The sequence below is a fragment of the Schistocerca gregaria genome, chromosome 3 (assembly GCF_023897955.1).
Source record: "Schistocerca gregaria isolate iqSchGreg1 chromosome 3, iqSchGreg1.2, whole genome shotgun sequence".
Taxonomy (NCBI): Eukaryota; Metazoa; Arthropoda; class Insecta; order Orthoptera; family Acrididae; genus Schistocerca; species Schistocerca gregaria.
In genome coordinates this window covers 569,107,050-569,123,989 of record NC_064922.1, presented here as the reverse complement: position 1 = coordinate 569,123,989, position 16,940 = coordinate 569,107,050, and the positions used below count along the sequence as shown (strand labels likewise).

Below are 16,940 nucleotides of genomic sequence, written 5' to 3'. Positions count from 1 at the left end.
ACGGCCAGTGTAGGAGATCGCTCCCCACACCATGATGCCGGGTGTTGGCCCTGTGTGCCTCGGTCGTATGCAGTCCTGATTGTGGCGCTAACCTGCACGGCGCCAAACACGCATACGACCATCATTGGCACCAAGGCAGAAGTGACTCTCATCGCTGAAGACGACACGTCTCCATTCGTCCCTCCATTCACGTCTGTCGCGACACCACTGGAGGCGGGCTGCAAGATGTTGGGGCATGAGCGGAAGACGGCCTAACGGTGTGTGGGACTGTAGCCCAGCTTCATGGAGACGGTTGCGAATGGTCCTCGCCGATACCCCAGGAGCAACAGTGTCCCTAATTTGCTGGGAAGTGGCGGTGCGGTCCCCTACGGCACTGCGTAGGATCGTACGGTCTTGGCGTGCATCTGTGCGTCGCTGCGGTCCGGTCCCAGGTTGACGGGCACGTGCACCTTCCGCCGACCACTGGCGACAACATCGATGTACTGTGGAGACCTCACGCCCCACGTGTTGAGCAATTCGGCGGTACGTCCACCCGGCCTCCCGCATGACCACTATATGCCCTCGCTCAAAGTCCGTCAACTGCACATACGGTTCACGTCCACGCTGTCGCGGCATGCTACCAGTGTTAAAGACTGCGATGGAGCTCCGTATGCCACGGCAAACTGGCTGACACTGACGGCGGCGGTGCACAAATGCTGCGCAGCGAGCGCCATTCGACGGCCAACACCGCGGTTCCTGGTGTGTCCGCTGTGCCGTGCGTGTGATCATTGCTTGTACAGCCCTCTCGCAATGTCCGGAGCAAGTATGGTGGGTCTGACACACCGGTGTCAACGTGTTCTTTTTTCCATTTCCAGGAGTGTATATGTATAGCGTTTGTAGACTTAGAGAAAGCTGTTGACGTTGTTGAATGGAGTACACTCTTTGAAAGTCTGAAGGGAATAGGGACGAAATAGAAAGTGGAAAAGACTGCGTACAACCTGTGCAGAAACGAAACAGCAGTTTCTAGTGGCATGAAAGGGAAGCAGTGATTGAAAAGGAAGGGAGAAAGTGTTGCGGCCTATCCCATATACTATACAATCTGTACACTGAGAAAACACTAAAGAGAACCAAATAAAAATTAGGAGAAAGAATTAAAGTTCACGGAGAATAAATAAAAACTTTGAGGTTTGTCGATGACGTTGTGATTCTGTCCCAAACAGCGGAGGACTTAGAAGACCATTTGAGTGAAATGGACAATGCCTTGAAATGAGTATGTAAGATGAAGATCAGCTAAAGCAAAACAAGGGTAGTGGAATGTAATCGATTTACTCAGGCAATGCTGGGAGGGGGGATTGGATTAGGGAAAGAGACACTACATATAGTAGAGGAGTTCTGCTATTTTTCAGTAAAATAACTGATGACAGCCGAAGTAAAGAGGACATAAAATGTAGATTACCAATGGAAAAAAAAACATTTCTGGAGAAGAAAAATTTCTTAAGATCGAACATAAATTTAAGTGTTAGGAAGTCCTTACTTTTTTGGAGAGCAGCCTTATATGGAATGGAGACGTGGACGGTAAGCAGTACAGACAAAAATAAAATAGACATGTCGAAATATGGTGCTACAGAAGAACACTGAAGAATAGGTAGAGATAAAAGCAATTTGTGGCACAACAAGATGTCGGGTGATAGGACGAATTCTGAGACATCAAGAGATCACCAATTTAGTGTTAGAGGGAAGTTTGTTGAATAAAAATTGTAGATGGATACTAAGAGATGAATACAGTAAGCAGGTCGCACTTAATAGTATTTGAAAGAAAGACATCGGGTAAAACAGAAGTAATAGCTGACGTTCACCAAGGAAGTGTCATGGGCCCTCTGCGGTTCCTGACTTATGTTAACGATTTGGGGGGCAATATGAGCAGCCTTCTTAGAGTGTTTGCAGATTATGCTGTCATTTTCCGTCTTGTAAAGTCAACTACAAATCGTTTTACACATTATATCTGTTTAGTGCGAAAAGTGTCAATTGACTCTAAACAGTAAAAAGTGAAAACTCAATCCATATGAGTAGTAAAAGACGCGCTACGTCTTCTACGGGGCATTCTGAAGCCGCTTATGCAGAACAACCGCACGAAAGAACAATCCCAGTACGTTCAGAGGGCCGTATCATCACGCGTTATATGGCGCTTGCAGGCGACGCTACTGGTGCCCATGGTGTGCACCTGCACTCAATATAAATCCTGTGCACCTCTCACCGCCAGGACATGCTGCTAATTCCACCTAACTTTTATGCTTCCTTGAAAGTGTTGCATTTTGGGTGACCAGCAGTGTAAAAGTCAGAGATCTCAGGGTAAGATTTAAGTTATCACCCTATCAACAGATCCTACCGAATATAGTCCACTTACGCAATATTTACGTCAATGCTGCAGTATCCCATTCATTAGGCCTCACATAAATGAAGACTAATTCCCAACAGTCTTTCATCCAGCTCTGACCACCATCACCCATACTTCCCAACATCCAACAACCAAATTTACTCCGCAGGTATAGTACCTAGGTCCTATACTGTCCTATCCTACATCCTCCATCACAGTGTACTTCCCTTCTAGACATACGACACTTTCCCTGAGCCTATTATCCACATACACTATGTGATCAACAGTATCCGGACAAACCCAGAGACATACGTTTTTCTTATTAGGCGCATTGTGCTGCCACCTACTGCCAGGTACTCCATATCACCGACCTCAGTAGTCATTAAACATCGTGATAGAGCAGAATGGGGCGCTCCGCAGAACACCCGGATTTCGAACGTGGTCAAGTGATTTTGTGTCACTTGTGTCATCCGTCTGTACCCGAAATTTCCACACTCCTAAACATCCCTATTTCTACTGTTTCCAATGTGATAGTGAAGTGGAAACGTGATGGGTCACGTACAGCACAAAAGCGTACAGGCCGACCTTCTCTATTGACTGTCAGAGATCGCCTACATTTGAAGAGGGTCGTAATGTGTAATAGGCAGACGTCTATAAACACCATCACACAGGAATTCCAAACTGCCTCAGGGTCCACTGCAAGTACTATGACCGGTAGTTGGGAGGTGAGAAAACTTGGATTTCAGGGTCGAGCGGCATAAGCCACACATAACGCCGGTAAATGCCAAACGACGCTTCGCTTGGTGTAAGGAGTGTAAACATTGGACGATTGAACAGTGGAAAAGTTGTGTGGAGTGACAAACCATGGTACACAATGTGGCGATCCGATGGCAAGCTCTGCGTATGGCGAATGCCCGATGAACATCATCTGCCAGCGTGTGTAGTGCCAACAGTAATATTTGGAGGCGGTATTGTTATGGTGCGGTCGTGTTTTTCATGGAGGTGGTTTGCACCACTTGTTGTTTTGCGTGGCACTATCACAGCAAAGGCCTACATTTATGTTTCAACCACCTTCTTGTTTCCACTGTTGGGGAGCAATTTGGGGATGGCGATTGCATCTTTCAGCACGCTCGAGCACTTGTTCATAATACACGGTCAGTGGTAGAGTGGTTACACGACAATAATATCCCTGTAATTAGATGACTTGCACATAGTCCTGACGTGACTCCTATAGGGCACCTTTGAGATGTTTTGGAACGCCGGCTTCGTGCCAGGCCACACCGGCCGACATCGATACCTCTCCTCAGTGTAGCAGTCCGTGAATAATGGGCTGCCATTTCCCAAGAAACCTGCCAGCATCTGATTGAACGTAAGCCTGCGAGAGTGGAAGCTGTAATCAAGGCTAAGGGTAGGCCAGTACCATATTGAATTTCAGCACTACCGATGGAGGACGCCACGAACTTGTAAGTCATTTTCAGCCAGGTATCCCGATAGTTTTGATCACATAGTGTAACAATACCCACCACTCAGTAGCCAAATGCAGCTGTACCCTTCTTTGCACTAGCCATATAATTGACTAGAATGTTCCATTAATAGCTGCAATAAATATTAATATTTTATAATACTTGTTATTTTATTAATGTTAAATACTGATGTCCTAAATTCTACTATCTTAATGAGCAGAAGTGTGGTCGTACCAGGCCGCCCCTTACCCCACATAAGAGGAAGGGCATCGAAAGATCAACAGTGAAAACAGAACCACTTTTGTTCACATGCATACTGCTTGCGTCCATAGGTCTGTTCTCGCGACTGATCATTGAGAGCGGCAACTTCATCGCCCGACCTCCACTGCCGGCCACAGTGGCACGGCAGCATGCATTTCGACTGGGCGCCGCCCTCGGCTTTGACACGGACGACTCGCAGCAGCTCATCACTTTCCTGCGGTCCGTGAACGCTACAGACCTACTGGTGGACAATTCACTCATCCTGACAGAGGAGGTGCGTAAAATCTCTCACTGTTGTCGTTCACAAAATTTGCTTTGTGGCTTTTCATAAACATCTTACTAGATTTTGGAAAATTATCTGCCTTTATACCTTCCCGCTTGTTTTAAACCCTATTCCCAGTACAGACAGCTGAGAATATACACAAACAAAGGCATTCTGCCAAGTCGGTGTATCAGGATCTTTCGTTTCCCCAAAGCTTACTTGATTGTACACAAAAAAAGAATGTTTAGAATCTTCTTACGTCCTGCTTTAAAACCATAATGCTCATCCACCCTTTCTCATAGGATGTTGTCAGCATAAACATAACACAATAAAAGGTGACATACTGCAGCCCTGACATAGGACCTTTCTCATATTTACTGCTTTACTCAGTGTTTTGTTGGTTTCTTTGATTATTTTTATGCGATTGTACAGACTACTAAGAACGTAAAATAACTGCTTGGTGTAGCCCGTTTTACCAGCCCCTCTTATCCATCATTCCCCAGAATCTCCCCCCCCCCTTTCCTTCTCAAATGGTCGAAGGTCATCTTCATGACCTGTAAAGCCAAGACGCGTTTCTGATTTGAATTCTCTATGTTTTTCAGTAAGGTTATTCACTAAAAATATTATATCAACACGGAGTTCAAAAAATAGTTCAAAAGGCTCTAAGCACTATGGGACTTAACATCTGAGGTCATCAGTCCCCTAGACTTAGAACTACTTAAACGTAACTAACCTAAGGCCATCACACACATCCATGCCCGAGGCAGGATTCGAACCTGCGACCGTAGCAGCAGCGCGGTTCCGGACTGAAGCGCCTAGAAATCCTCGGCCACAACGGCCAGCTAACACGTAAGTTGCCTGGCATATAGTCATATAGTTCCTCAAGCAGTAAGATCTCAATAATCACTGTTGTCCTTTCATTTATTCATTTTGTGGTGTAGATTTTGTAGCCAGTTGTCTTAATATTGAATTATTAAAAATCGTCTCCTTTCTTAAAAACTGAGATCACTATCATTATCGTCCAGTGTGCAGTAGTTGTTGTTGTTTTCAACACAAATTGTACAAATGAAGCAGTCTTAATTCAACGGATGTTCCACCATGCTTCAGAAGTATCTGATTTATCTTATCTATCCAGACAGCTTTACTATTCCTATTCGTTTGCAGGGTGTATTTTAATTGTGTTCTTGATATTAAACTAACACCCAAATTTTCTTGTGAAAAATCTCTCGGTAGTTACGTTTCGTCATGTCATTACTTTTTATACTACTCAATACTGTCCTTTTCTTTATAATTTTCAGTCTAACGACGTCTCTTTCCGTTTTGTTTAGGTATTTTGTCATCCTACATGCTACTTATTGATGTCCTTTTTCCTGTTAACGGTATTCGTTATTGTCAGCTGAATAAAATTTCCCAAATCTCTGAGCTCTTCTAATTTTTCGTTCTCACAAGGTACCCCAAAGATTTGAACTACGTTTGGTATTGGTATATTGCCAACTACAGGATTTAAATCTACTCTCATAATAAGGTAGTCATTATTGTTCAGTTCATCCACCTGTTTCTGAATAGTATCATAAAATATTCCTGATTGCTCTGGTGCGTCTACTGAAAAGAACTCCAGTTTAAATCTAGATGTGTCTCTCCATTCATTAATGTAGTTGTAGGACACCAATTTTTCCTTCTATTTAGAATCTGTCAGAGGTGACAGAAATGCTCTTCTATAGTCTACATATCCACCCTGATGTGTATCATAAGATTCCTAGATTTTAAGTCCCATTAAACTTCTTTTTGGTTTCTGTTATGGCAACAATATTTATTCTCCTTTGTCCTAGAATTTGTATTAAGTCATTTTCTAGCAAGTCCATTCCAGGTACTGAAATTCAATCTGTAATTAAACATAACAATTTTCCTCGTATACACTATGTGATCAAAAGCATCCGACCACCTGGCTGAAAATGACATGTTTGTGGCGCCCTCCACGGCTTGCGCTGGAACTCAGTGTGGTGTTGACCCACCCTTTGCCTTAATGACAGCTTCCACTCTCGCAGGCATACGTTCAATCAAGGTTGAAGGTTTTTTGGGGAATGGCAGCCCGTTCTACACGGAGAGCTGCACTGAAGAGAGGTATCGATGTCGGCCGGTGAGGCCTGGCACGAAGTCGGCGTTCCAAAACATTCCAACGGTGCCCTTTAGGATTCAGGCCAGGACTCTGTGCAACCTCCGTAATTGTACATATGCATGCACTATTTCATTAAATTGCAAAGGGTTTATGCATTTACACTTCTTCAGACGCGTGATGTACACCATGAGTTTTTTTATCTTAGTTGCTTAACAGTTCTACGGACACCATTTTAAGTTCAAAAACATTTAATATTACTCTGTAATGAAGTACGTTACATTACAACAACACAAATTTACCGTAAACCACATTTACTACCCATTACTGAGCGAATAAAACCTGTGTGTCCACCTTCCCTTTATAGTTTCCTCAGTTCATATCGAGCAGCTGAACTCAAGGATAATCGACTTATTTGTTTGAAAAAGATACAGATTAGTGTGAAAATCGATGAAGTGAATATCGTATTAGGACGTTTTCAAGGAAACAGACTGTTATTGTCCTGAATTACTCTTATAATGGACATGATACAGATTTATCAAAAGGCTTGTATATAGTTGTACGTATTGATACAGTTTTAGATCAAGACTATGACATATAAATATAATCTTAAGAGACAAAACTGCTAGTAGGTTAATAAGTTCAGTATTGTAGAAGTCTTAACAGGCACATTCCATTAAGGTAAGTAGAAGATTAGTGCTTTATGTACACTGAAAGCATTCTGTTGAATAGGCGATCAGAATTTCTGACACGAAGACTAAATATTTTTAAAATAAATTACGAGAGGCAGACTGCACACTTGGCTCAAATTCATCAGGAAGTACAAGATCACACTAACGTAATGTATGTTCCAACTTTTTTTGTTTGAAAGTAGCTCAGTGCTCGTGGAAGAACCAATTAAAAAAATCAAAATATCATCAAAGTTAGCAAACAATCCGGTATTAAAATACCTTGTAGATTAACATCTGTACTCTGCAAGCTCTCTAACGACTTTGGATCTGTGGCCGTGTAGACTGCAGATTCTTCGACTTGCGCCATTGGGTTGTGGGGTTTAGGAATCCGCTCGATAGGTCAGGTGTCCACTACACACAAGAGTCGGCTACACGGCTAGCAGGGCTGTGTGGCGTGGACTGGGTGCTTTTTACGTTAGACAGTCTTCAGAAAGATCAAAAAGGGGATCAGTCTCAAAGGGTACAGGGCAAAGACACGACGAGAATCGATCAAGCAACAGTCGGTATTGTAATTGTAAATTGTCGTAGCTGTGTTGGAAAAGTACCAGAGCCTTTGCATGAAGCTGAAGCAGAAATAGTTATAGGAACAGAAAGCTGGCTGAAGTCGGAGATAAATCCTGGCGAAATTTTTACAGAGGCGCAAACCGTGTTCAGAAAGGATAGGTTAAATAAAGTAGGTGGTGGTGTGTGTGTGTTTGTTGGTAGTAGTTTACCTTGTAGTGAAGTTGAAATAGATAGTTCGTGAAAATTACTATGGGTAGAGGTTATACTCAACAGCCGTACCGAAATAATAATAATAATTGGCTCCTTCTACCGACCCCCCGACTCAGATGTTATAATAGCTGAACACTTCAAAGAAAACTTGAATCTCATTACAAATATTTACTCCTTTCACACAGTTATAATTGGTGGAGACTTCAATCTATCTTCGATTTTTGGCGAAAATACATGTTCAAAACCGGTGGTAGACAGAAAACATCTTCCGAAGTTGTACTAAGTACTTTCTCTGAGAATTACTTTGAAGAATTATTTCATGAGCCCAAATGAATTGTAAATGGTTGCGAAACACACTTCACCTCTTAGCCACAAATAATCCTGATCTAATAGAGAGCGTCATGACGGGTACAGGGATTAGTGAACACAAGGTCATTGTAGCGAGGCTCAAAACCACATCAACCAAAACCACTAAAAATGAACGCAATATATATATATTTAAAACAGCAGATAAAAATTAGCTTAATGCCTTCCTAAGAGAAGGTCTCCATTCTTTCCAAGCTAATTATGTGTGTGTAGACCAGATATGGCTCAAATTCAAAGCCACAGTATCGACAGCAATAGACAGATCCATAGCGCATAAGTTAATAAGAGTCGGGACTGATCCACCATGGTACACTGTTGCAGAAGCAACGAAAATAGCATACCAAATTCAGAAAAACGCGTAATCCCCATGACTGGCTAAGTTTCACGGAAGCTCGAAATGTAGTGCGAACGTCAATGCGAGATGCTTTTAATAGTTTCCACAATGAAACATTTTCTCAAATTATGGTAGAAAACCCAAAGAGATTCTGGTCGTATGCAGAGTACACCAGTGGCAAAAAACAGTCACTACCGCCAATGGGCAATAGCGATGGAAATGTTACCGATGATGGTGCCACTAAAGCGGAGTTACTAAATACAGTTTTCCGTAATTCCTTCACGAAGGAAGATGAAGTAAATATTCCAGAATTCGAAGCCAGAACAGCTGTTAGCATGAGTGACAAAAAAGTAGATATCTTAGGTGTAGCGAAACAACTTAAATCACTTAAGAAAGGCAAGTCTTCCGGTCCAGATGGTATACCAACAACTTTCAGAGTATTCTGACACAACAGCGCCTTTCTCAGCAATTATGTACAACTGCTATCTTGCTGAAAGGTCTATTCCTGATGACTGGAAAGTAGCACAGTAACACCAATATTCAAGAAAAGAACTAGGAGTAACCCATTCAATCACAGACCCATATCACTGACCTCAATTTGCAGTAGGATTTTGGAGCATATACTGTATTCGAACATTATGAATCACCTTGAAGAAAACAACTTATTGGTACATAACCAACATGGATTTCCATGAAGTAATAAGTGCTGTCGACAAGGGATCTCAGATCGATTCCATATTCCTAGATTTCCGGAAGGCTTTCGATACCGTTCCTCACAAGCGACTATTAATCAAGGTGCGTGCATATGGAGCATCGTCTCAGTTGTGTGATTGGATTCGTCATTTCCTCTCAGAGCGGTCACAGTTCGTAGTGATAGACGGTAAATCATCGAGCAGAGCATAGGTGATATCTGGCGTTCCGCAAGGTGGTGTCATAGGCCCTCTGCTGTTCTTGGTTTATATAAATCATCTACGTGATAATCTGAGCAGCCCCCTTGTATTGTTTGCGGATGTTGCTGTAATTTACCGTCTAGTAAAATCATCACACGATCAATTCCTATTACAAAATGATCTAGAGAGAATTTCTGTTTGGTGCGAAAAGTGGCAATTAGCACTAAACAAAGAAAAGTGCGAAGTCATCCAGGTGGGTTCTACAAGATATCCGATAAATTTTGGGTGTACGATAAACTGCACAAATCTAAGGACTGTCAATTCAACTAAATACCTAGGAATTACAATTGCGAGCATCTTAAATTGGGAAGACCACATAGATAATATTGTGGGACTGATGACCTCAGAAGTTAAGTCCCATAGTCCTCAGAGCCATAATATTGTGGGGAAGGCCAAACAAAGGCTGCGCTTTGCTGGCAGAACACTTAGAAGATGCGACAAACCCACTAAAGAGACAGCCCACATTACACTTGTCCGTCCTCTGGTGGAATACTGCTGCGAGATATGTGATTTTTACCATATTAGGAATAACGGAGGACATCGAAAATGTGCAAAGAAGGGCAGCTCGTTCCGTGTTATTGCGCAATAGGGGTGAGAGTGTCACTGATATGATACGCAGGTTGGGGTGGAAGTCACTGAAAAAGCTGTTTTCTTTGCGGCGTGATCTATTTACGAAATTTCATTTACCAACTTTCTCTTCCGAATGCGAAAATACTTTGTTGAGACCTACCTACGCAGGGAGAAAGGATCACCGTAATAAAATAAGAGAAATCAGATCTCGAAAGGAAAGATTTAGGTGTTCCTTTTTCCAACGCGCCATTTGAGAGTGAAATGATAGAGAAGTAGTACGAAAATGGTTCGATGAACCCTCTGCCTTGTCCTTAAGTGTGAATTGCAGAGTAACCAAGTAGATGTAGATGTAGATGTTGACAGAGGGTACCTCGGGAGACACAGTTATTTCCCACCTCTCTTTTCTTTCACGAAACGTACACCTGAATTCTGAATATTTCAAAAACTCCGTCTTTCCTGTCAAGTTCATTTTAAAGGAAATGAAGATCTTTATGAGAGCGATTGAATATGGGGTACCAACATAACGAAAAATTTATCAATTCAAATGATTTATGGACATAGTGCTAGTCACATAGCCTTACGTACAGCATTCTAATGGTGCCATATGGAGGCCGCCCAGCATCGCGCGGTCCTCTCAGCGTGATCGCGGAGTTACCTTTAATTTTACGTCTAGCCTTTTCTAAGGTCCAAAAAGCAGTGAAAAAGACGCCAAATGAGCAAACAATACCACATAAATCTGTAAATAATGTTCATGCAGGACAGTAAATGCAGATTATCTCTCCCTATTTCTGAAATTATTCAGTCCTATACAGAAAAGTAAAGTGTATCGCTGTTCGTGGTATGGAACTGCTGACCAAGACTCAGGCTTAAATTTTTGAGACAACAGCACCCCCTATCGTTTTCACCTCACGTCGTTTTATGTCTCTTTGTTGGTGTTGTTGTTGTCTTCAGACCTGAGACTGGTTTGATGCTGCTCTCCATGCTACTCTCTCCTCTGCAAGCTTCTTCATCTCCCAGTACCTACTGCAACCTACATCCTTCTTAATCTGCTTCGTGTATTCATCTCTTGGTCTCCCTCTACGACTTTTACCCTCCACGCTGCCCTCCAATACTAAATTGGTAATCCCTTGATGCCTCAGAACAGGTCCTAACAAGCGATCCCACCTTCTAGTCAAGTTGTGCCACAAACTTCTCTTTTCCCCAATCCTACTCAATACCTCATCATTAGTTATGTGATCTACCCATCTAAACTTCAGTATTCTTCTGTACCACCACGTTTCGAAAGCTTCTATTCTTTTCTTGTCCAAACTATTTATCGTCCATGTTTCACTTCCATACATGGCTACACTCCATACAAATACTTTCAGAAATGACTTCCTGACACTTAAATCTAGACTCGATGTTAACAAATTTCTCTTCTTCAGAAACGCTTTCCTTGCCATTGCCACTCTACATTTTATATCCTCTGTACTTTGACCATCATCAGTTATTTTGCTCCCCAAATAGCAAAACTCCTTTACTATATTAAGTGTCTCATCCTAATCTAATTCCCTCAGCATCACCCGACTTAATTCGACTACATTCCATTATCCTCGTTTTGCTTTTGTTGATGATCATCTTATATCCTCCTTTCAAGACGCTATCCATTCCATTCAACTGCTCTTCCAAGTCCTTTGCTGTCTCTGACAGAATTACAATGTAATCGGCAAAGATAAAAGTTTTTCTTTCTTCTCCATGGATTTTAATACCTACTCCGAATTTTTCTTTTGTTTCCTTTATTGCTTGCTCAATATACAGATGGAATAACATCGGGGAGAGGCTATTACCCTGTCTTACTCCCTTCCCAACAACTGCCTCCCTTTCATATCCCTCGACTCTTATAACTGCCATCTGTACAAATTTCTGTACAAATTGTAAATAGCCCTTCGCTCCCTGTATTTTACCCCTGCCACCTTTAGAATTTGAAAAAGAGTATTCCAGTCGACATTGTCAAAAGCTTTCTCTAAGTCTACAAATGCTAGAAACGTAGGTTTGCCTTTCCTTGATCTTTCTTCTAGAATAAGTCGTAAGGTCAGTATTGCCCTACGTGTTACAGTATTTCTACAGAATCCAAATTGATTCCCGGAGGTCGGCTTCTACTATTTTTTCCAGTTGTCTGTAAAGAATTCGTGTTAGTATTTTGCAGCTGTGGCTTAATAAACTGATTGTTCGGTAATTTTCGCTTCTGTCAACAATTGCTTTCTTTGGGATTGGAATTATAATATTCTTCTGGAAGTCTGCGGGGAATTTCGCCCGTCTCATACATCTTGCTCACCAGATGGTAGAGTTTTGTCAGGACTGGCTCTCCCAAGGCCGTCATTAGTTCCAATGGAATGTTGTCTACTCCGGGGGCCTTGTTTCGACTCAGGTCTTTAAGTGCTCTGTCAAACTCTTCACGCAGTATCGTATCTCCCATTTCATCTTCATCTACATCCTCTTCCATTTCCATAATATTGTCCTCAAGTACATCACCCTTGTATAGACCCTCTATGTACTCCTTCCACCTTTCTGCATTCACTTCTTTGCTTAGAACTGGGTCTCCATCTCAGCTCTTGATGTTCATACAAGTGGTTCTCTTATCTACAAAGGTCTCTCTAATTTTCCTGTAGGCAGTATCTATCTTACCCCTAGTGAGATAAGCCTCTACATCCTTACATTTGTCCTCTAGCCATCCCTGCTTAGTCATTTTGCACTTCCTGTCGATCTCATTTTTGAGATGTTTGTATTTTTTTTGCCTGCTTCATTTACTGCATTTTTATATTTTCTCCTTTTATCAATTAAATTCAATATATCTTCAGTAACCCAAGGATTTCTACTAGCCCTCATCTTTTTACCTACTTGATCCTCTGCTGCCTTCACTACTTCATCCCTCAAAGCTACTCATTCTTCTTCTACTGTTTTTCTTTCCCTCATTTCTGTCAGTTGTTCTCTTATGCTCTCCCTAAAACTCTCTACAACCTCTGGTTTAGTCAGTTTATCCAGGTCCCATCTCCTTAAGTTCCCACCTTTTTGCAGTTTCTTCAGTTTTATTTTACAGGTCATAACCAATAGATTCTGGTCAGAGTCTACATCTGTCCCTGGAAATGTCTTACAATTTAAATCCTGGTTCCTAAATCTCTGTCTTACCATTATATAATCTATCTGATACCTTTTAGTATCTCCAGGGTTCTTCCATGTATACAACCTTCTTTCATGATTCTTAAACCAAGTGTTAGCTATAATTAAGTTGTGCTCTGCGCAAAATTCTACCAGGCGGCTTCCTCTTTCATTTCTTAGCCCCAATCCATATTCACCTAGTACGTTTCCTTCTCTCCCTTTTCCTACTACCGAATTCCAGTCACCCATGGCTATTAAATTTTCGTCACCGTTCACTATCTGAATAATTTCTTTTATTTCATCGTAAATTTCTTGAATTTCTTCGTCATCTGCAAAGCCAGTTGGCATATAAACCTGTACTACTGTAGTAGGTGTGGGCTTCGTATATATCTTGGCCACAATAATGCGACCACTATCCTGCTTGTAGTAGCTTACCTGCTTTCGTATTTTTCTATTCATTATTAAACCTACTCCTGCATTACCCCTATTTGATTTTGTGTTTATAACCCTGTAGTCACCTGACCAGAAGTCTTGTTCCTCCTGCCACCGAACGTCACAAATTCCCACTATATCTAACTTTAACCTATCCATTTCCCGTTTAAATTTTCTAATTTACCTGTCCGATTAAGGGATCTGACATTCCACGCTCCGATCCGTGGAACGCCAGTTTTCGTTCTCCTGATAACGACATCCTCTGAATTAGTCCCCGCCTAGAGATCCGAATCGGGGACTATTTTACCTCCGGAATGTTTTGCCCAAGAGGGCGCTATCATCATTTAATCATCAGTAACGCTGCATGCCCTCGGGAAAATTTACTGCCGTACTTTCCCCTTGCTTTCAGCCGTTCGCAGTACCAGCACAGCAAGGCCGTTTTGGTTATTGTTACAAGGCCAGATCACTCAATCATCCAGACTCTTGCCCTTGCAACTACTGAAAAGGCACTCTTCAGGAACCACACGTTTGTCTGGCCTATCAACAAATACCCCTCCGTTGCGGTTGCCCCTACGGTACGGCTATCTGTATCGCTCAGGCACGGAAGCCTCCCCACCAATGGCAAGGTCCATGGTTCATGGTTATCAATGCAAAATGGTGTATGTTGTTCTCTATTCATAATGGTTAAATGAATCACAGACTGAAGAAAATCAAATTTGGAAAATAAAATCTTCCTAGCAAAAAAGTTTTCCATAAGAATAATCGTTGTGGTTCAACAACGATTATCTTACGAATATCAGGAAAAAACCTATTCTAGCTGTAAACATATGCTCCGAGTTCAAGAAGACGACTTCTGCCCTCGACGTTATTTAACGTTGAAGCTAGACTTACTGAACACTGGATTCATAGGAAAGTTCCTGAGTTGAGCTGGAAGAGAGGGCTTGTCATTTGACAAGCACACATGTTGTACGAATCTCTCTAATTCAGGACAATAACAGTCTGTTTCCTTGAAAACGTCCTAATACGATATTCACTTCATCGATTTTCTCACTAATCTGTATCTTTTTCAAACAAATAATTCGATTATCCTTGAGTTCAGCTGCTCGATATGAACTGAGGAAACTATGAAGGGAAGGTGGGCACACAGGTTTTATTCGCTCAGTAATGGGTAGTAAATGTGGTTTACGGTAAATTTGTGTTGTTGTAATGTAACGTACTTCATTACAGAGTAATATTAAATGATTTTTAACTTAAAATGGTGTCCGTAGAACTGTTAAGCAACTAAGATAAAAAAAACTCATGGTGTACATCACGCGTCTGAAGAACTGTAAATGCATAAACCCTTTGCAATTTAATGAAATAGTGCATGCATATGTACAATTACGGAGCTTTGTCATAAAGTATTTTCAGTATGATAAACAGTGAAATATTTACATATGCATTTTACTTCCACCTTATATCTGTGAGCTGTTATTCCACACTGAAGTCGAACATAGTCTGTGGCAACATTAATGTGACTGGAGCATGTATGAAGATACTGTAAGGCGAGTACACAAATCAGTCATTATACCACAAGATAACAATTCCTAATTGCTGAAAGCATGAGTTAAATTTTTAAGGGAAGTTAGCATGCAACGTAAAAATATGTTTCTGTTCTAGGAGCAAAGTCGCATCATATCTCAGCTGTGGGCTCCAAACATAGAGTCAGATTTGGACGGCGCCTTCATTCCAGAGTCTCCGATTCAGGCTCTGATCGAAGGGCGATTCAGCCTGATGCCTGTCATGACAGGGACTACTTCTGCAGAGATCGGTTAGTATCCATTAAGCAGCAACACTTGTTTTGTAGTGTTCAGACGACAGAATCACTAATGCAAGACACTTATCAGTACTTTCGATGTTGATGCAGACGGTCGTATCGTTTCGGAAGCACTGATTTCTATCATGATAGTAGCGTTGTACTTAGTGATGTTTAGTACCTCTAGAATTCTATGTGCTCTCTAAACAAACACAGGTATTATTGTGCAATTATTGGTCTGTTGAAAATGTCTTACCCATGCAACGTCGGATAATGGTGCCGTCGTATTTTAACAGCAAACGGAGGTTACGTAATTGGTTTCCATTACGCTATGACCTACTAATGATATTATGTTTACATGATCATGTCGCTGAATTAATAACGTCAATTCTGCTGATCAATAACTGCAGAGCTTCATTTACGGTGTGCGATGAGTTGTACTTGCTGTTGCTTTCAGTAGGCACGAATACAAATTATACTCTATTTCACGAATCATTAGTTTCCGTGCCTCTCATTCTCAACCCCTTAGCCCATGAGATAGGTAAATTATTACGTACTTCTGGAAGTAAGCTTCCGTTGGGATGTTACACCAAAAATTTTGTTACAAAAACCTGAAATAGGAAAGGAAATCGTACAATTAATACAAACAAAGCTATCTGTTTTGAGACAGAAACCATTAGCTACTTTTTGACTGCAACACCTGTGACAAATTGATGGGCCATGTCATTAGATCGAAGTGTTGCACCATCGTTATGATTTTGGATAGTTTTGCTTTCTGGTAGGAAGTACTGAGGACAAACCCTCAATTACTCTAACGTATGCATTTTAATCATTTCTGCTGTCGTATCCACTTCAGCTACCCTGTGCCAAGCTTACTCATTAAAATCCGTCATCTCGTAAAGGGATTTACTGTCGTTTACGAGTTTTACCTACTTCTCAGAGACACCCACCTCCTCATAAGTAATGATGTTGGTACACAGATCTATTATTTTTTTCTAAACAAGTCTCGCCATTCCTTACAGTCATTTAGGATAACTTTTAAGTTTCTTGTTAGTAATAATACGCTGCTTTCAGCCATTTCAGTACCCTAATGCTTCCTGTAGCTCGGAGAGTAAGAGCCCTTGATGGAGAAATACTGACGAAAACCGAATGTTGCAGGTCTTCAGAACACATTCTGCGTCTTTTTGTTTTTGATTTGATGGCCATAATGTCCGTTTCCAGAATTCTCTTATATCCCTTTCGTTTTCCTTATTACAATACTAGAGGGATATTAAAAGCAATCTAGATTAAAGGTAATTCAGCAGCGAAGCATTATTTGTAGACGTAATTTTCTATTAAGTTAATGAACGTTATCAAACGTTTTGTCCTGTGAACGGATTCCATCTGTGGGAGTGCAGTTGCTGGAGGTGTACAAAATATTTTTCTACGGACGCCATCTTCAGTGTACTCTAAACGTCCTTG

The 16,940-nt window shown here is 41.5% G+C and overlaps 1 protein-coding gene across 1 annotated transcript in view; it reads left to right on the top strand.

The window, feature by feature from the left end:
* LOC126354558 (fatty acyl-CoA hydrolase precursor, medium chain-like) overlaps nucleotides 1–16,940 on the top strand; it is an 86,159-nt gene that overhangs the window by 29,521 nt on the left and 39,698 nt on the right. The window contains exons 5-6 of the mRNA XM_050004301.1: nucleotides 4,149–4,351; nucleotides 15,344–15,494. Coding sequence (XP_049860258.1) covers nucleotides 4,149–4,351; nucleotides 15,344–15,494 — 354 coding nt within the window. The remainder of the gene's footprint in view (nucleotides 1–4,148; nucleotides 4,352–15,343; nucleotides 15,495–16,940) is intronic.